The 26,812-nt window shown below is 47.5% G+C and overlaps 1 protein-coding gene across 1 annotated transcript in view; it reads right to left on the bottom strand.

The window, feature by feature from the left end:
- Positions 1-26,812, bottom strand: part of LOC135914792 (decapping and exoribonuclease protein-like) — a 295,029-nt gene that overhangs the window by 20,445 nt on the left and 247,772 nt on the right. Inside the window, exon 8 of the mRNA XM_070538309.1 lies at positions 10,205-10,293. Coding sequence (XP_070394410.1) covers positions 10,205-10,293 — 89 coding nt within the window. The remainder of the gene's footprint in view (positions 1-10,204; positions 10,294-26,812) is intronic.

The following is a 26,812-nucleotide window of genomic DNA, read 5'->3' as shown; positions in this document are numbered from 1 at the left end:
ACTGGTGACATCGCCGCGTAAGATGGTCGTAACAAAAAAGGGAAATAAAGAAGTTAATACTTGTACTCGTAATATTAGTGCAATAGTAGATTGTTCGTAGGGTTAGGAAAAACAAAAAAACAGGTGACATCGCCGCGTAAGAAGGTCGTAACAAAAAAGGGAAATAAAGAAGTTAATACCTGTACTCGTAATAATAGTGCAATAGTAGATTGTTCGTAGGGTTAGGAAAAACAAAAAAACAGGTGACATCGCCGCGTAAGAAGGTCGTAAGAAAAAAGGGAAATAAAGAAGTTAATACGTGTACTCGTAATAATAGTGCAATAGTAGATTGTTCGTAATGTTAGGAACAAAAAAACAGGTGACATCGCCGCGTAAGAAGGTCGTAACAAAAAAGGGAAATAAAGAAGTTAATACTTGTACTCGTAATAATAGTGCAATAGTAGATTAATCGTAGGGTTAGGCGAAAATAAAAACTGGTGACGGCATTGTCGCCGTGTGAAGGCCGTAGCAGAAAAGGAATATGAAAAAGGTAATGCATGCACTCTAATCCTAATGCAATAGTACATGATTCGTAGCGTTGGAAAAAAAAAAAAACTGGTCACGGCGCCAGCGCCGACTCAAGGTCGTAACAAAAAAGGAAAATAAAGAAGTTAATACATGTACTCGTAATAATAAAGCAATAGTCGATGATTCGTAGCGTTAGAAAAAATAATAACTGGTGATGCCGCCTTCGCCGCGTAACGGTCGTAACAGAAAAGGAAAATAACGAAGTTAATCGTGTACTCGTAATAATAGTGCAACAGTATATTTATGGTAGCTTTGGGAGAAAATAAAAAAGACTGGTGACGACGCCTTCACCTCGTCAAGGTTGTAACAAAAAAGGAAAATAAAGAAGGCAATACGTGTGCTCATAATAATAGTGCAATAGTAGATTAATCGTAGCGTTAGGAGAAAATAAAAACTGGTTACGGCGCCGGCGTCGCGTTAAGGTCGTAACAAAAAAGGAAAATATAAACACTGGTGACGGCACCGAATCAAGGTCGTAACAAAAAAGGAATAACAAGTAAATGCATGTACTCGTAATAATAGTGCAATAGTAGTTTATTCGCAACATTACAAAAATAAATACTGGTGACGCCTCCGTCACCGAGTAGAGATCGTAACACAAAACGAAAATAACAAAATAATACATGTACTCGTAATAACAGTGCAGTAGCAGGTGATTCGTAGAGTTCGTAAAAAATAAAAACTGGTGAAGACTCCGTCGCCGCGTCAAGGTCGTAACAAAAAAGGAAAATAAAAAGGTTAGCACATGTGCTCGTAACAATAGTGTAATGGCAGATGATTCGCAGCGTTCGGTGGAAAAAAAAAAAAAACCGGTGACCGCTGCGTCGCCGCTTCAAGGCCGTAACACAAAGGAAAATAAAGTAAATGCATTTACTCGTAGTAATAGCGCAATAGTAATTTATTCGCAGCATTAGAAAAATAAATACTGGTGACGTCACCATCGCCGCGTAGAGCTTGTAACACAAAAGGAAAATAAAAAAATAATAGATGTACTCGTAATAATAGCAGATGATTCGTGGCGTTCGTAAAAAATAAAAACTGGTGACGTAGCCGTCGTGGCGTCAAGGTCTTAACAAAAAAGACAATAAAGTTAATACATGTATTCGTAATAATAGTGAAATAGTACATGATTTGTAGCGTTAAAAAAATAAAAACTGGTGACGTCAGCGTGGCGGCGTCAAGCTCGTAGCAGAAAAGGAAAAATAAAAAGGTAATACATGTACTGTAATATTAGTGCAATAGTAGATATTTCGTAGCGCTAGAAAAAAAAAACGGGTGACGGTGCCATCGCCGCGTCAAGGGCGTAACAGAAAAGGAAAATAAAGAAGTTGATACATTCACTCGTTATAGTGCAATGGTAGATTAATCGTAGGGGTAGCAGAAAATAAAAACTCATGACGGCGCCGTCGCCGCTTCAAGGTCGTCGCAGAAAAGGAATATAAAAAAGGTAATACATGTACTCTACTATTAGTGCAATAGTACATGATTTGTAGCGTTAGGAAAAAATAAATACTGGTGACGGCGACGTCGCCGCATCAAGATATCCTCCCCCAGATAAATCCTTAACAAAATTCCAACAGAGTACCTGGCGCCAGCTTCAGGCACAAACTTTTCTTTCTCCAGCTTTTCTCGCCCTAGTTCATCCAGGCCTATATTGACAGGAATGTACGCTCTGCGGCGCGCCTAGAGCCACCTGCCATCACATTATGTTCCTATGCCCTGAGCTCCAGCCACCCTCTGAGTGGCAACTCACCGACGTCGAGGGATGGGAGACCGCGGTGTCTAGCTCCAACCCAGCCGACCAAATACGGCTGGTGGACTGGGCTCTGAGGGTCGCCGACGGCCCCGAACTCCCGGACACCCTACGCGCTCCTGAGCCCCCTCACAAGTAATGTAGTAAAAAGGCTCAATTAGTAAATGTTTATCACAACCATCAAGGTCGTAACAAAAAAGGAAAGTAAAGTTAATACATGTACTCGTACTAATAGTGTAATATTAGATTAATCGTAGCGTTAGGAAAAAATTAAAACTGGTGACGTCGCCATCGCCGCAACAAAGTCGTAACAAAGGAAAATCAAGAAGTTAAAGCATGTACGCGTTATAAAAGTGCAATGGTAGATAATTCGTAGCACTAGAAAAAAATAAAAACAGGTGACGGCGATCCAGATCAAGATCACCAGTGTACACCCAAGTGCACGTTGTGTCGTGGATCCCACCCCACAGCAGACAAAGCTTGTACTGCCAGAAACAAAACGCCGTACGCTATACGAAGACGCCTCGGAGAACGCCGAGTAGCACAGCATTCAGCCCTTCAATCAGAAGATTTTCCGTCCGTGGAGACCAAGCACCGGTGCCGGTCCCGCTCCCTCCCTAGACCGAGGTCGGGCCGTTCCAGATCAAGATCCACGTCGACTCCAGGAGCCAGATATACCTCAGAAAAGGTGAGCTTCGCAGAGGCCCTGACGGGCGTCTCGCGAGAGGGTGACGTAGAATCCCCCCACTGCCTAAACCCAACGCAGACAGCACAGATATCGAACACCATAAGAAAACGCAGTTAGGCGTGATTTAATCCAAAAGCTTACCCAGGAGGTTCACAGCCTCAAACAACCCAAAACCCAACGCACACTCAACATCCCACAACCCGCTACGAACAGCCAAACCGAATAACTCTCAAGAGCAGCCCCCAAAAAGCGAGCCCTCCAAGAAGGAGCTCAGGACCAAGTACGCTCCGAAGTCAAGGATATGCTCGTAACACTCCAAAGCACGGCGGAAACATTACAGAATTCTCTAATCGCCCTTATGCAGAGAGTCAACGCCATGGAAACTAATATTAAAACCCTTTTCACACAAACTGTTTCCACCGCTCAAGCCGTAGCCATGGACACCACAGGAACCGTCGTCGCCACCCTGCCACCTGTGGCATCCGCTGTCCTTCATCATGGCCCACACTAACACTGACACAACATTCTGGCAATGGAACTGCCGAGGCTACCTCCACAAACAACCCGTTCTCCGTCAACACCTCCGTACTACTTCATGTCAACCCGACGTAATCTTTCCCCAGGAAACGCCCGACACTCCTGTCAACCTTCCAGGACGTCAACCTTTCACCGCGAACAACGCTCCACACGGAGTCTCCACACTCGTTCGAAAAATAATCACTGCAATCGAACACGATCTCCACGATCGGCGCATCGAACCCCTCTTCAATGAGCTCATCCCGCACAGAAAACGAAAGGAATGAATATTTATCCTCAATATCTACAATACTCCATCTCAACGCCATAGCCTATTTCTAACCCTCTTCAAAAAGGCCCTTAACATCGCAGGGAGCAGCCCCCTTATCATCGGAGGTGACTTCAATCTCCCGCACACAGGATGGGGTTGCAGACACAGCTCTGCTGCAGGTTGTAACTTATGGCAAGACTCCCATGGTTTTGGTTTTACACTCATTACTGACCCAGCTTTTCCCATTCGCCTCGGCATTTCTACTGAACGAGACACGACACCGGACCTCAATTTCACCAAAAACGCAGACAAAGTCCATTGGCGCAACACCCAATACGGCCTCGGGAGTGATTACTCTATCATCGAAATTACTCTCCCACACCTAACAGGCGTTATGAGAAGAACAAGGGACTTTACTTGGACGGGCTGGGATGCGTTCCGTAAACGCCGTGTAACAGCAACGACGGACACTCCCATTACCGACATAGAATCATGGTCATGCGATATACTGTCTGATACTAAATCGGCCACCCACATTATCACAACACATGCCCCGACTGAGCGCATGGACAGCAGACTCGCCCACCTTATCGAGGCCAAATCATTCATCCTCTCTAGATGAGAGGGACAACGGCTCAATAGAAGACTCAGACGGAAGGTCGCACTTCTCAACAAGGAAATTGAAGCACACTGCCGCGTTCTAAGTCAACAGCAATGGACAGAGCTCTGTCACTCTCTAGACGGGCAACTCCACCACCCCCGCTCGTGGAAAATCCTAATTTGATTGATAGCACCACCACCCGCTCATATCAACAAGGTCGCCTCACCAAACTTTTATTCACAGAAAGCAAGACGCATGGCCAGTACCACGTTAAGAATAGCTTATGTCAAAAGTACATCCCATCTGGGCCCACTCAACCTCACGGGCCATACACAGGGACCTCCAACCCTGCCCTTGATGAAGATTTCAGCGTGGCAGAGATTCATGCTGCCCCGCAGAAGCTGAACAGCCGTTCGGCGCCAGGCGCAGATGGTGTTACGAATAAAACACTAAGAAATCTAGATGACCCCTCGGTGCAACAACTTATCGAATACATCACCAACTGCTGGCGCCAAGGATCCATTCCTCTGACATGGAAAACGGCCGAAGTAATTCTCATCCCCAAGCCCGGTAAGCCATCTAACCTCGACAATCTCCGGCCCATATCGTTAACTTCATATGTAGGCAAGGTCATGGAGCACGCGCTCCTAACCCGTGTAAACACTCACCTCGAAGACACATCTGTTTACCCCCACTCGATAATTGGCTTTAGACAGCATCTTTCCACCCAAGACGCTATGCTTCAACGTCAGCATCAAATCCTAGATGGCGAATCCCGTCAGACGAAGGCGATCTTGGGCCTCGACCTCGAGCGCGCCTTCGATGACATAAGGCACTCCATCATCCTCGAATGCATCTCCTTGCTCAACCTCGGAGAACGCACTTACAACTACGTAAGAGACTTTCTATCCAATCGGAAGGCCTTCCTGTCGGTCGGAGACATTCGATCGGAGGAACTCTCCCTCGGCAGCACGGGTACACCGCAAGGCTCTGTCATTTCCCCAATACAGTTTAATCTGGTTATGCACGGAGTAGCACAAGAACTACAAAAACTCGACGGCATTGAACACACCATATACGCCGACATTACAATCTGGCCTGCAAAGGGCAGTGACAGCCAAATCGAAACTGCCCTACAAGACGCCATTGACGTCGTAGAAACTTACCTTGAAGGCACAGGACTCCGCTGTTGCCCTGAAAGTCGGAGCTTCTCCTATACCGCCCCACACTCCGTGGACGCCCCCCACGGGCCTCCACGAATAAACGCCAATACGAGGAAATCGAACTCCACCTGAGGGATGGCAGACCCATACCCGTGGTGCCTAGCATCCGCATTCTTGGAATTACCATAGAAGCCAACGGAGCTAACTCTACTGCTATCACCAAGATCCTTCGACAGACCGCTAATACATCCAGAGTGCTGAAACGAGTGACCAACCGACGAGGGGGTATGAAGGAAGAAAGCCTCATCTGCCTTGTCCAATCTTTTATCATCTGTCACATTACTTACGTTGCGCCTATTCTCAACTGGTAAAAAGGTGAAAAGACTAAACTGGACATCATCATCAGAGGAGCCTATAAGCAGGTCTTAGGATTACCCAACCACACCAGCACGAAACTTCTACTACAATTAGGTATCCACAACACGCTAGATGAGTTAACCAAAGCCCAACGTCGCTCTCAACTAGAGCGGCTTACCCTCACGGAAACGGGCCGCAGCATTCTAACTAAGCTTGATAGCACCTAGCACCGTCAACATGGAGACAAACACCCAATACGACGCGACATTCAGCAATGGATACACGCCGACCCTATTCCCAAAAACATGCACCCTACCGCAACAAAGAACGCAGCAAGGCACGAGCTACCTCCCTCATCAACGCTTATGCCAACAGCGCGGGCGTCACCTTCATCGACGCAGCTGGGTACCAAGGTGGACGGCGCTTTGCGGCGGTTACCACAGCAGGCGGCTTGCTCCGACATGCTGCCAGCATCGTTACCCAAAATGCCGAGACGGCCGAGGAAGTGGCCATCGCCCTGGGCACTCTTTACCCAGCCTGTCACACCATACTGAGCGATTCTCGCACAGCAATCAACAACTACATCAAGCGTCGTATTTCTCAGCAATCACTCCGTATCTTACAACAAGCCCCACATTCGTCTGAAAATTAAATCACCCTCGTCTGGATCCCAACACACGCCGGTGTCGTCCACCCGCACCTCACCAACCTCAACAAGGTTTCACACTCCGCAGCCCGAGGACTAGTCGACCGTGCCGGAGACGGTGCAGGACGCGACCGCCTTGCAAGACACATGGACCTTGTGAAGTCATTTTACCTCGCAAGAAGAACCTTCCCCACCCCTCACCGCAAGTTAAACAGAGCACAGGCAACCGCTCTTCGCCTGTTACAGACCAATACATACCCCTTCCTCACACGCTATCACACCATATACCCCGACATCTACCCGAGCCAGACGTGCAAGGTCTGTAAAACTCAATCAGGAACACTACCCCACATGCTATGGGAGTGCAAACATCAATACCCAGACCTTGATCCCATGACCCCCTCGTCGAGATGGCATGCCGCCCTGCGGAGCTCCCATCTCGACGACCAACACTGGGCGACCCAGCAGGCCTACGAAGCGGCGAAGAGGCAAGACCTCGACGTCCCATCGCGGGAGGCCTAGGCCCAGCCGACTAAACTGCTGGTGCTCATTAAAGTTCACTCACTCTCTCTCCCTCTGGTGACGGCGCCGTCGTCACGTCAAGGTCGTAACAAAAAATGAAAAGAAAAAGGTAATACATGTACTCGTAATAATAGTGCAATAGTAGACTAATCGTAGCGTCAGGAGAAAATAAAACTGGTGACGGCGCCGTCGCCGCGTCAATGTCGTAACGAAAAAGGAAAATAATGAAGTTAATACATGTACTCCTAATAATAGTACAATAGTAGATGATACGTAGCATTAGGAACAAATAAAAACTGGTGACGACGCCTTCACGTCGTCAAGGTCGTAACAATAAAGGAAAATAAAGAATTTAGTAGATGCACTCGTAATAATAGTGCAATATTTGATGATTGGTAGCGTCAGGAGAAAATAAAAGCTGGTGACGTAGCCGTCGTAGCGTCAAGGTCGTAACAAAAGAGGAAAATAAAGAAGGTAATACATGTACTCGTAGTAAGAGTGCAATAGTAGATGATTCGTGGAGTTAGGAAAAAGAAAAACTGGTGACGCTGCCGTCTCTGCATCAAGGTCGCAAAAACAGAAAAATAAAGAAGTTAATAGATGTACTCGTAGTAACACTACAATGGTAGACGATTCGTAGCATTAGGAAAAAGAAAAAGCTGGTGACGTAGCCGTCGTAGCGTCAAGGTCGCAACAAAAAAGGGAAATAGAGAAGTTAATACATGTATCGTAATAAGAGTGCAATAGTAGATGATTCGTGGAGTTAGGAAAGAGTCAGAACTGGTGACGGTGCCGCGTTAAAGTCGTAACAGAAAGGAAAATAAAAAAATGTAATACATGTACTCGTAATAATAGTACACTAGTAGATTATTCGTAGCGTTAGGAAAAAAATAAAAACTGGTGACGTCTTCGTCGCCGTGTCAAGGTGTTAACAAATAAGGAAAAAAAAGAAGTTAATACATGTAGTCTTAATAAAAGTGCAATAGTAGATGATTCGTAGGGCTGGGAGAAAATAAAAAACTGGTGATGTTGCCTTCACCCCGTCAAGGTCGTAAAACAAGGGAAAATGAGAAGCTAATACATGTACTTGTAATAATAGTGTAATAGCAGATTATTCGTAGCATTCGCAAAAAATAAAAACTTACGACGTCGCCGTCGCCAAGCCAAGTTCGTAACAAAAAAGGTAAATAAGAAAAGGAAAATATAAAGCTGTGGTTCGGAAAAAAGAACGGCGATGACGACGTTTGGGCTCAGCTCATAGAGTATATCGGCAAAAGAAATGCAGAATTGATCAAGGTAATATATTTAATGGTTATAGCAGTCTAATAGTAGATGTATCGTAGCGATGGGTAGACATGCATAAGCTACCTAAATAAGCTACTCCCTTCGCCTTCTCGACTTCACACTTATATTTCAGGCAGAATTATTAGCGATTATATCAGCATTGCGAAAACTCCCCCCAAAAGACCCATTAGCTGTTATCGTGACTGACTCGCTATCTGTATGCACAGCACTCACTGCATCTTTAAATTCAGCAATTCAAAGAACATTTCATTCGATGGTACCTCCGTGCTTACGAAAAGTGTGTTTGCTTTGGGGACATCATGGCTTGCACTTGAATGAAATGGCCGATTCACTCGCGCGAGCACCCCTGAACGGCCCTATCATATCTGTTTTGCCGACATCAGCTTATGTCACCGCGGCTAGGTAAAGAAATTTCACTATATATCAAAATTCTGCAATATCCATGCTAACACCGTGTTCTGAATTCCACCATCTTGACTTCCCATGGAATATTAATTGGTGTCCTTCAAAGTAATTGGAAGTATCTTTTACAAAATTGAGATGTCGTATACCTCCTCTAAATTTTTACTTAGACAGGTGTGGTCTCACTATGTCCCCTCTATATTCTTTTTTGCAGTGCACCTGAAACTATCGAACATTATTTTCTCTCATGCCGCCGCTTTCTAAGACAAAGAAAAATATTAGAATACTCATTTGCCAAACTTGGCCTATCGCTAACCTCGCCAAGCATTCTTTCTTTTGGCGCCACTTCACTGGGATCTAGCCACAGGGACGCTTTTCTTGCAGTTCACAATTTTATTAGAAAGACAAAAAGAGTACCTTGCTGATTTTCTACAATTATCCATAGTTTCTATTATTTCATTTCTTTACGTTAAATTATTTTATCAAAATTCTTAGCAATATTTTCATGGCAAGTCTAAATTACAGTTCTATCGTCCCACGCTCCACTATTCAAATCTAGTTTCTCTATACTTCTAACCTTACGGAAAACCGCCTGCTTCTTGACCAATACCCCATAGCGGGTACGCGCCACTGTCTGGGACACAAGACAAGACAAGACAAGCAAGCAAAAGCAAAGTAGCAGCCTTTCGAAAGAATGCTTACGCATTCGTAGACAATTCTCAGAATTTCCCTAGCAGTTTGCTTCTTTAAGCATCTTGGCTGACCTTAGCTGGGACTCCCAATATACTGTATCAATGCTTTTGCTTGAGTTAGTTGATCAGACGTAATCGTAGAATATTACAGAGCGAAAAAAAGAAAGACGGGGACAAAGAATAACGGGACGGGCACTAGTCCTGCCGACAGGTGCTTTTTTGTTTGAGATTTTTTTTTCATGTCATAATACTTATACCAGTATATATATACCGGATACCGGTTGCACCCCCGTAATGGTGCTCTTCGCATGGTGTAGGCTGTAGGAGATGGCACTGGGATTCGCGCGAGAATAACGACTCTGCGCACGCAACTTCATAGCGCCGGGAGCTGTCGTCGCGGCAGCGAAAAACAAAACCGAAAAAACAAAATAAACAAGAAAAATACTGACAGTGTCAACCTCATTTCCCACTTCTTGCCTTGACACTCGCTGTGCTTCGTCGTAATACCGAACCAAATGGTTCAATATTACGCTTTGGCATATCTGCTGTTATTTGCCTGGACAACCCATTTTCGGCTCGAGCATTCTCAATCTCCGTGAGTTTTCATTTGTTTATTAACAGCGCAGCAATTTCTTTTTGGTTTAGCATCTTGCCTTGCATAATTGAAACTCACTAAGTCCAAACCCGAGATGCTTCGCGCGTGATCATGACGAGGACTCACTTGGGCTCATCATGTTTCAGGTGTGATTTGACGAAGGACAGAAACCTGTCGCAAAAGTTGAGGCCTTCAGCGCGGAACCAGAGGTGTTCCTGAAATACACGAGGAAAGAATACCTTAGAGACAAACACACTTCAGGCCACGTGTTCTGACCAATTACGCTCGCCGACAGGATGGCGCCTTTTAAAAAGTGTACTAGCGTGCAAAACTGGTACTCGTCGTGCCCTCGAGTTTCCGTATAAGACCTTTTAGTTATTATGGCTTAATTCGGTGTTATCTTAATCCGCTGTTGCTAAACAGGCGATCTGGCAGTTATTGCAAAACAGCAAGAACAACAATTTTCACTTATGCCAATGTAAGGTGTTTGCATAGCTAAGGAGTTGATCAGTGCTCTGCTGCAAAAAGTGAGAGGGATAGACAGACCTGTGAAAATAGTTAAGCTTCACTTGGCACTAGATATCGCAGATAACATTTCGCCACACTGGCCGGTCCAACGCCATGCGCAGAGAACGATCGCCACATTGGAGAGATTTGTACGTATCTGTCTCTACTACCACAGGGATGCATGCATGCAGCACTGGAACTAGCACTACTACTACTATAGGGATGCATGCATGCAGCACTGGAAACAGAAGTAATTTGATATGTCAAAGAGACTGGTGCAAGATGCCGACATATACAGGCTCCATTACAGCCTAACTCGCGACAATCTTACCGATTTTGGACGTTCAGTCAACCGCGAAAGTTTACGGACCGTGGGATCTGACAAAGATTTGAATTTTCGAGCGGTTTTTGAGTATGGCCAGAAAAAACCGTACACAACATTATGTTGTTCAAATATGCTAGTACAGGCTGGAGATACACATGCCCAGAAATGCGAGACATGAGATGTGTGCGTAGTGTCCCCGTCATGTACAGGAACACTACATAGGCGCCTGTATGGCTTTTGTACTTCTGAACTGACCTTAACAGCGCAAACACCTAAGACGAGCCAGAAAAAGAAAGACACGACACACACTGGCGCTAACTAACAACTTCCTTTTTTCTTTTCGTTGTCGATGCATATATATACCTAGGCCACACAACCGCGCAGGCGCAGAGAATACGTTACTGACATCTGCCAATTTATCGTATACGCAAACGTAGGAAATCAATTTCTGACGGGTGCAGGGACAAAGATGTGTCGCTAATGCAATAATTTCCTTGTCTTTTTATGTGATAGGCCTCTAAGGCAAGCCGCGCATGTTCATTCTTGCTTTTTCCAAGAATTATCGTCCGATCAAGTCGCGCCTCACAATTGCTGCAAGAGTTTATATGCGCAACCAGGTGCGCTCCTTTATCTACATTTTTGTTTACTTTTTGCGCATGTTCCCTGAGTCGCTCATTGACGCAACACCCTGTCTGGCCAACGTATGTCTTGCCACATGAGAGTGGAATGCCATAAATCACGCCGACAGCGCACGACACGTATGAGGCATCATGTCGAATTTGGCATCCTCCTCTGCTCTCTCCGCAGGTGCGGGAACATAGCTTTGAAAGCTTGTTTGGCGCAGAAATTGCCAAAGGAACACGATGCCTGCAAGCAACTTTCTTGAGTTGATGGGTCACCTTGTGCATATAAGGGCCCACCGCAGGCCTTCGCGTTTCACGTTCGGCGGCCGGCCTTTTTGTGGCTTTACTTCGCTGGATCAGAGCTTCAACCACGGCAACCCGCCGTGGTTGCTCAGTGGCTATGGTGTTGGGCTGCTGAGCACGAGGTCGCGGGATCGAATCCCGGCCACGGCGGCCGCATTTCGATGGGGGCGAAATGCGAAAACACCCGTGTGCTTAGATTTAGGCGCACGTTAAAGAACCCCAGGTGGTCAAAATTTCCGGAGTCCTCCACTACGGCGTGCCTCATAATCAGAAAGTGGTTTTGGCACGTAAAACCCCAAATATTATTATTAACCACGGCAGTCAAAAGCGACATAGGGAACCCAGCTGCCAAAAGTCGCCTGATCTGATTGTCAAAACTTTCTTGCATCTTGTGCACACACGATCTCTTAAGTGCCAAATCTATACATGACTACGCAATACCTCTTTTCACAATCTCCGAGTGCGCAGACCTGAAGGACAACAGTTCCTTTTTCGCACGAGGTTGATACACCCAACACACATGGCGTTCACAGAATTCAAGCTCCAGTTCCAAGAACTGCAATACATTGTTTTGTGGACTCTCGTGGGTAAACGTAAGACCTTTTCCATGTACCTTAATATCCTCTAAAACCTTACTGACCGTATCCTGGTAGGACAAGTCAAGTGATAAAAATACCAAAAATCATCGACATACCTAAAGACTTTTAAAACTTTCCGCTCAATAAAAGTATGGTCTAAAGAATGATCCACGCTAGACAAGAAATATCCACAAGGACGGGAGCAACACATGACCAATACAAATACCATTCCGTTGTAAATATGGTTGGTCATTAAAAACAATAAAAGTAGCTCGAAGGTAATATTCTAAAAGACTTAAAAAATTACCCACTGAAAGTCCGGCATGATTCTGGAGCAGGATCGTACCACTATACTCAATACATTCATGTACCGAAGACAGGAGTTCACGCTGTGGAATTGAATAAAATAAATCTTCAACACCTACAGAAAAACCATAACCTACATCCTTATTCTCCAGCAAGAATTGCACCACGTCATTCGAATCCTTTGTTCAGAAGGAGTCGTTCACTGTTAGTAACTTCAAGTTCTTTTGCAGGAATTGGCTCACATTCTTCTGCCAACAACCAGATTCACTAATAATGGTCCTGAATGGTGAATCTGGCTTGTGGGTCTTAGCCTTAAAAAATACCGATAGGCACTTGCCTCTACTGTTCTGTATGCTTTTTGCAAGCGGCATCAATTCCAGTTTTTTACAAAAGTCAACAAACTTTGTTTTTATCCTAACTGCACTTTTCTTAATAGGAACGAAGTTTTCTAGCACAGCCTGCAACGCTTTCTAGTTAAAGATGCCCTTCTCGACGACAACAAACCCACCTTTTTTATCTGCTTCCAAAAGGCTCAGTTCGTTATCTTTTAGGAAAGACAACGTTCGTCGAACACTGACATCAGAACAGCGTGAAGGTCCTTTAGGTACTACCTTTTCCAAACGCTCGACACCTTCAAGAAGGCAGCGATCGCGGTCTTCTTGATTTGCCTTGGAAGCAGCGTTTCTAATAATAGCTATGAGTTCATGAGCAGGGACACTAGAAGGAACACAGAACTTAGGGCCTTTCACTAGCAAACGGTTAACCTCATCAGGTAGAACAGCGTTACCAAGCACCTTAAGACTTTTTGTTTCATCTAGGGTTTTTTGCCCTAGATCTACACAATATCTTTACCATGCAATTCCATCTTGCTTCCGTGAGCTGAGCCACAAGGCGAATATAAGATCGGTACTTCTTAAGAGCTATCCACTCGGTGTCAGCAGCATGGCAAACAGACCAAAGCCACTCCTTGAAAAGTCGGATAAAAAAAAGACAGTCCTTGAAAAGAGTCAGTGACGGCGCGTCAGCAGCGCTGTCCACGTGACCGTTCTTGAGTCGCTATTATCCTTTCCCACCATGAAGTATCCGGTGATCCATTCGTGGTTGGTTGTGTATATACGGGTGCTGTTGCGATCGATTCCGGAGTAACGCCAGGCCCCGCACACTCTCAAGTTCAACAAATGGCCACAGAGGGCGAAAAATCAATCGAGGCGCGTTTCAGCGTAAGCGTGCAAGTGGAACTACTGTAGTTTGGTCGAATACATTAATTTGTGCTTTTTCTACTAGAGGCGCTGAATATGCTGAATGTTTTACTCTACACAAACCATTGACACAAACAATCGAGGTGTCTAAGGATGTTTTGTTACCTCAGGCAAATAGGCAGTTGATTTTTTAAAATTTGATTGTTGAAGCTGCTTTTTAATCATAGCGTCAAGGTTTTTGTACTTGATTAACCGCCGACAGCCTATTGGTATCGATGTGTTTCCTGGCCGTTGGCGTTCGAATACTACGGCGGTAAAACATTTTCGAAAGCATGCTGGTTTCGTCTGCGAGTCATTACACAGACTTGCTGTAAAGAGGTCTACTCTTGGCAAAACATAGTGCCTCATTTTGTTTAGGCGTTGATTATCATAATGAATGCGGCGGAGATTGAGGGAGTACGCTTGAAGGTACGTTTTTATGCCGTTGATCTCCATAACACCGTAAGTACGCAAACCGATGTCACAGAACACCCGATGCATCATTGTGTGTTCTCCGTCATCGCTTGTTTGCTGTACGTCTACTAATTCTTCATTTCTTCTTCAAGTGTTGTATCCTTCTTTTGTCCTTGTTCTCTTGTGCTTCACTTACAGTATGTCGTTCCGTCAGCTGTAATGCGCATTTGCAAAACCAATACGTTTGATAAGACGCAGTGGTTATCATAATTTCACTACACATGTATTAAGCTGGCACATATGGTTCAGATACAGATGCCTGTATGCGGACTTGCACGACGTTGATGCGGAGATTAGGATAATTATGACACCCGTAAGGAAGAGGCAGCTGACGGCAGTAAGCTGTTGCGTTCTTTCCGCCAAACTACCCGGCCTGGTAGTGCTGTAAAGATGCTGTATAAAAGTGACACGCGGTGACAGGGAAATTATTATACTTAGCAGCCGACCGTACGTTTTGTAGCTTAGGTCTTCTTTCTTGTGCGTTTGTGCTACCCTTATTAATGAGCCATTTCTTGACTGTGTTCTTGACTATGTAACCGCGTTTGTGTGGATGCGTAGACGTGTGCTTTTTGTTGTACTTGTAAAATGCAAATAAAATATTTTCAGACTTACTCAATCTTTGGTGTCGTGTGCGTTTATTCCAGTCGAGGCCATCGTGCCACCTGGAAACCGCATTCTGTCAAGAGCCCTACACGAAATGCAACAGCTGTAGCACGGTGGAAGAATAAACTAGGTGTCTGAACGAGGCTGCCGCGCCGACGACTTTTTCGCTCGTGGTTTACGCATCTCTCGGCAGATGGCGCGGATCATTGGGGGGTCAACGGCTGAGAAATATGGAAGAAAGTAAATGGGTTGGGAGAGTGTTCAGGTACCTGAACATTGTTCAGGTACCTAAACATTGATTCACAGTGGAGGAAAAGAACTAGGAAGCTTACCAGCAAGTATGCGGCCTGTGGGGTGGGCAACACAGCAACAAAGAAGGTCAAGCGGAAAGTCAGAGAGGCTGAATTAATCTCATGGGTGGCGGCAATGGAAAAGAAACCTGCCATGAGTAACTACTTAAGAGGAAAAAACGAAATCAGGAAAGAAACCATTTATGATAACTCAAAGGGAAGCTCATTACTTTTCGAAGCGAGATCGGGATGCCTTAGAACACGCACCTATAAAGCGAGATATAAGAAGAAAGAAGAAGCATGTGCTTGCTGCGGTAAAGCTAGGGAAACGACGGAGCATATTTTATTAGAATGTGAAGACGTCTACCCAGCGGTCGATTTAGGCACCACTGGCCTCCTTGAAGCCCTTGGGTTCAGCGGGAGCAGTGGTAAAGCAAACAGGTCCGCAATAGACATTAGTAAGAGGCGATTGGAGGATTGGTGGAAGAAAAGTAGGGAAACGACAAAAGACGGAGACGTACAAAAACACAGTTCGCAATAGGGGATCAGCAAATTTGGACGTGGTAGTTCATAGTGGTTTTTTTTTCTTTTCCTTTTTGATTGGTTAACCTAGGTAGGATATTAGGCAGCATAGTAACAAGAGCTTGGTGGCGCAACCCACCGCCCCGTTCCAAAGGGGACGCTCATAACATCCATCCATCCATCCATCCATCAACCGCAACAGCTGGTGAGGCGGGCGGCGCTCCTCAGACGTGCGCGCGCGTAGAAGAATCGCTAGTAAATTGACCCCGTAAATGCCTGTGTACCAATTTAAGCGTCTGTCGAGCCTTTGGGAAGCAAGCATTGGTATATCCTCTTAAATATCTGAGCTTAGTAGCGCTATCCAGACCTAAATTTGATTCGAGCTCATAAGAGTCAAGTACAGAGACAGCGCGCTTACTAGTGCTCAACTTCGGTGCAAATGTAAAGCCAATGCAAACATTATGGCTATTGTCGGATGCAAAACCCTTACAAATCCGTGCCTAACTGAGAGATTTGGATGTCTAGACTGTCTCTGGCCACGCATGTCATATAAACGAGATCCCGCTGACTGAAGGTGATTTTTCTTGGTACAAGTTTTTTCTTCTGCATTATTCGTCAGAAGCAGATATCTTGCTTTGCAACTTCATATATGAGCGAAAATGATGGCTCCTGACGAAATCCGGGTAGCCGCATCTTTCCAAAATGCTCTGCGTTGCAGATTCTGCGTGTTTACTGCAAGCGCACACGCACGCCAGGTAAACTCTGTGGGCAGTGCTTTTGAATTTTCACTCAAGACAGCCTGGGACACACAAAACGGACACAGCAACAAACGTGGAAGTAGCTCTACAAACCCTGAAGGTTGTTTCCCACCTTAGACAAGCTTTGAAAGCTTCCTGAAATGTTGCATGTTTGTTTTGTCGTCTATCGTTGTTTGTTTACAAACCTGCGTCATCCTCATGGCTATATAGTAGTGCAGCAGATTCGCCATGATGTCATCTTTGTGGTCCTTGCATGGGAAGGAGAAGGTATGCTTTTCTAGCATAGCCTCTACCGTCAGCTTATATGCATTCCTGCGCGTGGCATATTGCTGAAACTCTTTTTCAGCCACCTGCAGCAAAGAAAAAATGCTTATCTTTGGGTGCAGGAGCCCACCTCTCGTTTTACAATCCACAAGTGTGCTCACAGGCTGAGTGTGAACCTCAGTCTCTTCTACGAGGCTCTGCCGGCACACTGAGCATGTTGAGTACTTGAGCAATTTCCTGCACATAAACCCAGCAAGATATTACACAATGCAATCAACTGCTTCTGGCTCTGTGCAGATCTCAACAAACGCCTCATCACACTCAATCTCAGCGGCAACCAGACCATCCAATTTGGCTTTCAACTCCTGAAGACAAGTCTCTTGTTTTTCACCTAGCTTCCTGAAAGGCAAGCTTCAAATTGGCCAAAGTGAGCACATGTGCTTCTCGAGCTCGCTCTACCTCGCAATTTCCAAACTTTGGTGGCTTAATTGAGCCGTACACTGACAGCACATTGTACAGCTGAAGAAAAGTAGGCAAGGAGGGATGGTCATTCCGACCTCCTGCTTGGCGGATTGTCCCAAAAAGATGCTCCAGTACATCGTGGTTAAATTTTCCACTCAAGACATACTTAAAGCCACAGTCTTTGACCAAATATCTTGTCAGCTCCAAAGCCGACAAAACTGACTCGCAGACCTGCTGCGGTCTGCTCTGTGAGAAAATGTGCGCGGGATATCCTTCCGGCCACCACTTCTCCCTCCCACTTGTTTAACCACTGCAAGAAAGAGACAAGAACGCTCAAGTCCTTGCTTCCCGCTGTGATGCCTTCTTTAGGATGGCTGCGATTCAGTGCATCGAACAAATCCTTCAATTTCAATGTAAGTTCCACTGTCGCTTTAACATTCTCCAGTCCAGTTGCTTTTCTCTGTGAGTAAAACTCCAACCCATTGGTAACACTTCCACTGAAGAGCTGGGTAGCGAGCTTTACTCGCATTTTCTCAGTATTCGTAGGATTCAGATGAGCATACGTGAGCTTGTGGCAAACACGCAAGTGTCCAGGCTGCTTCTTGTCCTCAACAAACAGCTTATCATAGTGTGCCCACTGGACACGACCACCATGGAAGTTGCCATGGAAGTTGCCATGGAAGTTGCATGAAAACGATGCTCTTTGTGTCACCCATTTCAATGCGATGATATCCCCACGATTTGGAGGGCAGGCATACGAGCGACGGGTCGTGGAACAGCATATCAAAAGTTAAAGGCCCGGCTTCCTCTTGCATTTCACTTTCGTCCGTGCATTCCTCCTCACGCACTGGTGCTGACGGCATGCAAGAGTCCTCGATCTCATCGAAAGTGCCGCAACTGGAGCTGACACACGATGAGCTGTTCTTTTTCAATGGAGCGAGAAGCTGTCTCTCGGCTGGCCGCTTCCTAGTTTTCAACGTTTTAGACAAATAAGCAGGACAATCAGGGAAACTCGTCGAATCGGCAAAAGAAAAGACACGTGGCGTTCAACAAGAGCAATGGCCAACTGCGGTCGCCCGCGCCACCCGCACTCCTACGCGCTGCCTGGTGACCCTCTTAAAGCCCCTGAAACTGACCCTCTAAACCGCTAGCGCCATCTCACGGCATTCCTTGAAAACACGAACCGGCGGCCGTCAACATCGCCCGCTGGAGAGGCGGCGCCGTTAAGACACCTAGTTTATTCTTCCACCGTGAGCTGTAGCGCGGCGGCACAACTCGGAGTAACGGCGGCGTAATAAACGAAAAACCGCTCGGGATGCCCTTAAAAGTCAGTTCAGAGTGTGCCTTAACTCGATATGACTCTGCGCTGCATGTATTCTGCTGCGCCTCGATCGTGCTCCCGCCAGTTTGGCTGCTGTGTGGCAAACATAGCGCCTACATATATATGTAGGCGCTACGTTTGCCACACAGCAACCAAACTGGCGGGAGCACGATCGAGGCGCAGCAGCCAGAAACCCAGTAAAGCCACAAAACACCTGGTAAAGCGTGTGCAAAACCCCGTTTCCGTTTCCTGTTGTACAGCGCCACCTGTGGTCGCATACTTTAGTTCACGACGCCACCGCTACGCTTATTTGCGTAGCACTGTGGAAGGTACAGTTTCCCTTCTCTAAGTTTGTATAGGTGTTCTGTGGTAACGCGTGCTTTTAATGCGCCAGCATCAGAAGGCTCATAGACCCGGTGGCATCCGTCCGTTACCACGTGGCACGAGAGAGAAGGGAAGAATGCAGAGGAGGAGGGAATAAGGTATGTGACGTCATCAAGTGGAGAGGAGCAACGAATTAGGGATAGGAGGTGAGCAAATACGCATGCGCTCACCTACGGGGCAGAAACTTGGAGGCTTACGAAAAGGGTTCTACTCAAATTGAGGACGACGCAACGAGCTATGGAAAGAAGAATGATAGGTGTGGCGTTAAGGGATAAGAAAAGAGCAGATTGGGTGAGGGAACAAACGAAAGTTAATGATATATTAGTTGAAATCAAGAAAAAGAAATGGGCATGGGCAGGACATGTAATAACGAGGGAACATAACCGATGGTCGTTAAGGGTTACGGACTGGATTCCAAGGGAAGGGAAGCGTAGCAGGGTGCGGCCGAAATTTAGGTCGGCGGATGAGATTAAGAAGTTTGCAGGGACGGCATGGCCACAATTAGTACATGACCGGGGTTGTTGGAGAAGTATGGAAGAGGCCTTTGCCCTGCAGTGGGCGTAACCAGGCTGATGATGATGATGATGATGAGATATGCGTGCAGGAGATGAATGGTGGTGTGTCGTCAGGCCTTGGGAGCCAAGAGAAATACAGGTGTTACGTGGCGTCCTGATTAGGCGCTCACAGCCATCACAGCAGGCTGAATGCCAGGGGAGCGGAGGGAATAGCGCTGTGGCGCTCTGTCTATGCCACTGGTAAGGTCCCTAGATAAAAAACAATTGGAAGACGCTTAAGCTTAGCCTTCAAGAGTGGAACGCGATAGCGTTCCCGTCGACTCGCCAAGGGGTGTAAGACAATGCGCTTACTAGGCGCATTGTCTCTTATGGCAATCACTTACAGTCACTGACAATCACTGACAATCACTTACGAGGCGCCCCGCATCGGACTTTGCACCCACCAATCACGCAGTGAGCGCCAAGCCACGCAGCATTCACCGCGGCAACGAAACGTGCGCCTGAGCAAGCGGAACGAACCAAAGAACTCGGTGTCTCAGAGGGAGAAAAGATCTACGCGAGCCAAACGTTGTGATCAGCACGCACAGCCGGGCCGCGACGCGCCATGAAGGCGGACGCGATCATGGGGCGACGCCTCGATGGGATCGTCCTCTATCTCGCTTGGGAGCACCACGCAGACGCATGTCTCCTCGCCAGCAGCATGGCACACATCGCAGGGGGCGCTTTTCCACCAGACGCGCTACGGCGCAGCGATCACGTCAGAGGCGTCCGCATCAGACGCTGCATCTAAGAATCGCGCTGTGAGCGGAAAGAGGAGCCGCGTCGCCTAAACACAAGGGTTCGAGTGACGCTCCCTGGAAGATGGAAGGGGAGAAAGCGAGAAAACTTATTAAACGCAAGGGTATTGGGGCATCCTCGCACCGGTCTCCGCACAGCCCCAATGTGCTAAAACGAGACGAAGGGGAGACGCGGGCGAGTGGCGCGCCACCTGTCGGGGCAGCGCTGTACATCGCGAGGAGGGGGCCTTCAGTGTTTGCCGCAAGATGGCTCTGCGTGTGCGCCAAGCGTAGAAGAAATGTAGCGGAAACATACTTCACTACTCGTTTAACTGTGACTTCTCTAATTCACATGCTAATAATTACCGATATACACCGCATATAACTTTCTACGGCACGTTTCTAAGGCAACACCTCATTTACTATAGGGGAGCTTTTGTCCCGCTTTGAACCATCGGACTCATGGCTGAGTGGTAGCGTCTCGGTCTCACACTCCGGAGACCCTGGCTCGAATCCCACCCACCCCATCTTGCAAGTTCTTTTTATGCATGAATTTCCTTCCGGGATTTTTCGCTCCCGACCAACGTCGCCGACGACAGCGGCTCTTCTGCAACACGAGCTCTTTAACGCTATCGCGTTAAAGGTGCCTCGTTTAATCTGTTGATGTTAGGCTTCGCGGCGGGTTTGGCAGATTACTTGTGCCGTTTGACAGGTTCAGACATGTCTTGAGAATTCGCGTGTCGTTGAGTACCACGTGAAGTGACCCGCGCTAGGCGACATTAAGTAGCCTTGTGGCGTTCTTCAGGTATTTGGTTACTTAAGGCTTGCAAAGGCTTAACGCTAATGCATTTCTGTCGGATTGGCCATCAGATGTTTTGAAATTCCAGTAACAATTTTACGGACACTCAAGGGGTTATCACGTTGTCAGTGGCGCCGTCGCGTTGTCCCGTTATCAACGGCACACGCGGCAGGGTCTCCGCATGCAGTTGCGTTCGGCTGCAAAAACGACCAAGCGGTCGCGCTCCACTCAATCGGCTCGGTGGCTTTACTTCACTGGACGCTGACTTTCTCCTCATCACACCAGCGTGGATACTCTGGCCAGCAGAACGTGTCGCGTCGCGCCAACCTGTCTCACCCGTACAGCTTGCAACACCGTGCGCATAGTTCTAGTACAAGGCTAAATTCTTCCATCGCTGTCAGCGCCTCCCCCCTTGGATGAAACGGCCAATTTATTAAAGCAGTTAGTTTTCTCTGGGAACTAGCCACGAGTTATTGTAAGTGTCTAGACGTTTTCGCGGGCGGATCCCGAAGATGTCCAGTATAACAGAGCGGCGAAAACCGCACGGTGGTACGGTGGCACCTTGAACTGCATGCATGGTGGCATGGTGGTAGGAGGACAGCCAGCGTTTGGAGACGTGGTCGTGGGACGCTGTGCTTCCGGTCGCAGATGCTGCAGGGGTTTGCGAACTGGAGGGCGTATTCTGTAGGAGTGCATTTAGTCTGCTGTTGTTTTCGGCCGCCGGTGATTCTCGCTCGTACTGTTCCAGCCAATCAGTTGAGGCCGAGGACAGTCCACTAGGTGCACGCTTACAAGCTATCCCTGATCCTTGAATACATCTTGCTCAGAGAATCGGTTGCCACGGTGGTAAGGGGAGTGTCATGTAAAATTTATGACATATCACATAGTTCAAGAGCACCTGTTACAATTACCCACCTCCAAGGGAGCCTAACGTATTCCTGGATAGCAACCAAGATTGGTTCTTCGTAATTTTTTACAGTGAAGCTGTTAACGGCTAGTTCCCCCAGAGTCGTCTCAATGGGCGCGTTAAGTTAGCGCGCTCCGAACTCCAAAGGAGCACGCTCGAGTGCGCTCGAGTGCGACGCCTTCGGAGCTTAACTTAACGGCCATTGTCGCCGACTGTTTTCGGGTGCGTGCGACTGTTTTCTGGCGAATGTTATGTTGCTTCCGCATCCGCTATTGCACTTCGCGCGCTTTTCGAAAATGGCCCCGCCCACCGTACTTCTGCAGTCCTTAAGGTAGAAGAACTTGACGTGCGGCGACGGAGGCAGCAGCAGCGGATTACGATGCGATGCAAGCTCAAAGCGCGCCAACACGTTGCCGATCTCGCCTGACAGCAGCTTCGGACGCCCGGCAGCGCGGCGGCGAGAGGAACGAGTGGGCAAGGAGAACCGACTTACATTGGTTGAAAGAGTAGGAAACACGTCATTTTTCCGGAAGCCGTAGCAGGCGCGCGCTCTCGTGCACCGTTTCCAGGATGGTGCGCGTAGAGCGCGCTCTGCAATCACGCACCGGAAGTCGCTTTTAACGCGATAGCGTTAAGGAGCTCGTGTCGCAGAAAAGCCGGTGTCGTCGGCGTCGGTGTCGGCGTCGGCGTCAGCGTTTTTGCGGCGTTGACCGTGAGCGATAAATCACGGCAGGCACTCCATAAATAAAAAGCAACTTCCAAGATGGTCTAGGTGGGAATCGAACCAGGGTCTCCGGAGTGTGAGACGGAGACGCTACCACTCAGCCACGATTTCGATGCTTCCAAAAGGTACAAACGCGCCTCTAGTGAATGCGGTGTTGCCTTCGAAACGAGCCGTGGAAAGTTATACTGTGGTGTATATAGGTAATTATGAACATGTAACTTACAGAAGTCGCAATTACACGAGTAGCGAAGTGCGTTTCGCTGCATTTCTTCTGCGCTTTCCGCACACGGAGAGCCATCTTGCGGCAAACACAGAAGAGCCCCTCCTCTCCATGTACGGCGCTGCCCCGACAGATGGCGCGCCACGCGCGCATTGGAGCTGTCGCGGTTCGGACTCTCTCCCCTGACAACGCTTCGCCTCGCTCCCTCCGCAGAATCAAGCGTCCTTCCTTTCTTTAGATCACTATCTCTCTATCTCTCTGCCCGTGCCGATCACGGCGTTTGGCTGGCGTGCATCATTTCCCCCTCCGGGATACCGAGTTCTTTGGTTCGCTCCGCTTGCTCAGGCGCACGTTTCATTGCTGCGCCGAACGCCGCGTTGCTCGACCATATGGCTCGACGCTCACCGCGTCTGATGCGGGGCGCCTCGTAAGTGATGGCTGCCCTGTAGCCCATTGTCTTACACCCATTGGCGGGTCGACGGGAACGCTATCGCGTTCCACTCTTGAAGGCGAAGCTTAAGCGTCCTCCAATTTTTTAGCCGTTAAGCTTAAAAGAGCGCGCTCTGCTGGCTAGAGCGCGCTCGAGCGCCTTAACTTAACGCGCCCAATGTGTCGACACAAAACTCGAACTTTCTGCTCCGGCGTCCGCGTCAGACGCCACCTGCGTTTGTGCCGTCAAGTACGTGCCGTAATTGACACGGCCCTACTAGAATAAACCGTCATTCACCGACCACTCGTGTGTGTATCGAGCATTCCGTGACGTCGAGATAGCGCCATAGCTCTAATCAGTTGCCCTTTCGACTCACGGTGGCTCGGCCGCGTGCCGTTCGTTCTCAGGAAGAAGAGCGGGAGCGCAAGGAGCGGCGACTCAGAAGTGCGAATGGGCGCGCAAACGTCGCGAAAGAGCTCATGCATCCGAACGTACAGCCAGCAGCGCTACGGCCAACGGTTCGGAATCCATAGGCGACGACGAGGCCGTTGACCAACTACGGCGTGCACCAGAGCAGCGGCGGCAATGGGAACGGTGGCTGCGGGCCAACGCCGCTGACGTCGAACGTGCCACCGAAGCCAAGCACAAGTGCGAGGTGCGTCGACGGCGAGCGGCCCCGCCGTTGTTTGAACACAATGATGTGTTTGTGCTTTTACTCAACCAATATAGCAAAACCACCATATAGAACTTGATATATAGCTATTGAGCAATATAGCTTCGCTTGTATTCCATCTTCACATAGTGAAATGGCTCTGCATTTTTATTGCTGTGGTCATCGTCATACAATGTTCTTGTAACGCGGCCTTTGTATCGTTACGTGTGTGTCACGTGAGGATAGCCATGCGCCACTACAGCCATGCTAGAGGAGGAGACATGTGCTCCTGCTCTTTCGCTAGCCAGAACTGTACCTCTGGGTAAAATATTATCGCTCTGTTCGAAGTTACGTCGCTGCTCGCGAACTTTGTCAACGCCGCCAGAAGCCTCCATTGTCTCCCATTGGGTACCTTCAGCCTATATGAGCCAGTCCAGTGAGCCATTTTACCGCGTCGGCCTGGACCTCCTTGGCCCATTTCCAACTTCATCCTCGGGCAACAAGTGGGTGGCCGTTGCGACGGTCTATATCACGCGTTATGCCATAACGCGTGCCCTCCATACGAGCTGCGCAACTGATGTGGTTGATTTTCTCCTTCATGAAGTAATCCTACATCCTGGTGCCCCAAGTCAGCTAATCACTGATAGAGGCCACTGTTTTCTTTCTAATGTTGTCGACGACCTTCTTCGCTCTTGCTCCACCTCCCACAAGTTCACGACGGCTTACCACCCACAGACAAACGGTCTTACCGAACGTCTCAACCGTACACTCACGGACAGGCTCTCCATGTACGTGTGTGATGTTCACCGGGATTGCGACTGCATCTTACCCTTCGTGACGTTTGCATACAATTTGTTGCATCACGATATTACTGGTTATTCTTCCTTCTATCTACTATGTGGCCGTGACCCACTCCTGCCTCTTGACTCGCTGCTCGCTTACGATGCCACCACTACCATGTTCTATGCTCACGACGCCATTGTTCACGCGGCCACGGCACGTCGCATTGCCCGTGACCGTCTTCTGGCTTCTCAGACTATACAAAAGCACTGTTACGACAGTCGTCATCGGGACGTTCATTTCAGCCCTGGGTCACTTGTCCTGCTTTGGTTACCCTCCCGTCGCTTCGGCCTTTGCGAAAAACTACTGCCACGATACGTCGGGTCATACCGAGTTCTTCGCCAAGTCACCTGACTCACATATGAGGTATCACCTGCGACTTCGAAGTCCTCTAACCCACCAAAAACTGATATCGTGCACGTTTCGCGACTAAAGCCCTATAACTCGCACATTGATTCGACAGCCTAGGAAGCATCGAGACGATGCTTGTGCCGCCGGGGGTTAATGACACGTACGAGTTTGTGCAGCTGTGGACAAAAGGACGTTGAGAAGTCAAGAGGAGGTTGAAGTGTCTCGACGATCGGTAGATGGTGTTACCCTCACTAGTGAGATACAATCTTGTAACTGTCTATATTGTAAATACATATATTTTCTCCCCGTAACAATATCTATACATCGTCTTACTATACGTTGCCTTTCCGTGGTCATCGTAATCAGCGTATTTTTATGTCTATGCACGATGAAGGCCTTCAATCTCCGATTAGCACTGTCTTGCGCTAGCTGATTCAAACTTGCGTCTGCAAATTTCCTGATTTCATCGTCACACCTCATTTTCTACCATCCTAGAATGCGCTTCCCTTCTCTTGGCACTCATTCTGGAACTCTAATGGCCCACTGGTTATCTAACCTACAAGCTAACTGGCCTGCCCAACTCCATTTATTTCTCTTAATGTCAGGCAGAATATCAGGTATTTCCGTTTGCTCTCTGATCTACGCCGCTCTCTTCCTGTCTCTTAACGTCGCGCCTATCGTTATTCGTTCCATCGCTCTTTGCGCGGTTCTTACCTTGTTTACGAGTTTCTTTTTTAGCCTTCAGGTTTCTACTCTTTATGTTAGCACCGGAACAATGCACTGATCGAGCACTTTCCTTTTCAACGACGTCGGTGGGCTCCCAGTCAGGATTTGGAAATGCCTGCCGTATATGCATTGTATAACATTTTTATTTTTGTGTAAATTTCCTGCTCATGGTCAGGCTCCCCTGTGAGTGATCGACCTAGATAAACCTATTGCTGCACAGACTCAAAAGGCAATCTGGCGATAATGATACTTGTTTCATTGCCATGCTATTGAAGCTTACCTTTATTTTCTGCATAGTAATCTTAAACCCCACTCTTTCACTTTTTCAGTTAAGGGCTTCAATAATTTGTTGCAATTAATTTCCATAGTTTCTGAACTGGACAATGTAATCTGCAAACCGAAGATTCCTGAGATATTCACCATTCATCTTCACTCCAAAGTTTACCAAGTCTCATAGCTTGAATACTTATATGCATGCAGTGAATACCACTTACGATATATTGTGTATCCTAGCCTGACCCCTTTCTTGATAAATAATCTAATTTTGCTGAGGAGAAGCAAGTTATTTCTCAAGGTATTCACGTATGCGTCCTGTACGCTTTGAGTAGACATGACTGCATGGCTGCTGGTATCTCTATTGCATCATGTGCCTTCTTATATTCTATGAAAATCATATGAAGAGGTCGACCGTATTCCACAGATTTCGCATTACCTGACTGATGACATGGGTGTGGTCCATTGTAGAATAACGCTTCCCAGAACCAGCCTGTTCTCTTGGTTGGTTGGGGTCAAGTGTTGCCCTGATTCTATTCGAACTTATCTCAGTGAATATTTTA

This window comes from Dermacentor albipictus, chromosome 5 (assembly GCF_038994185.2).
Source record: "Dermacentor albipictus isolate Rhodes 1998 colony chromosome 5, USDA_Dalb.pri_finalv2, whole genome shotgun sequence".
NCBI classification, from domain to species: domain Eukaryota; kingdom Metazoa; phylum Arthropoda; class Arachnida; order Ixodida; family Ixodidae; genus Dermacentor; species Dermacentor albipictus.
The sequence above is the reverse complement of the archived record's forward strand: the minus strand, read 5'-3'. Positions and strand labels throughout refer to the sequence as shown.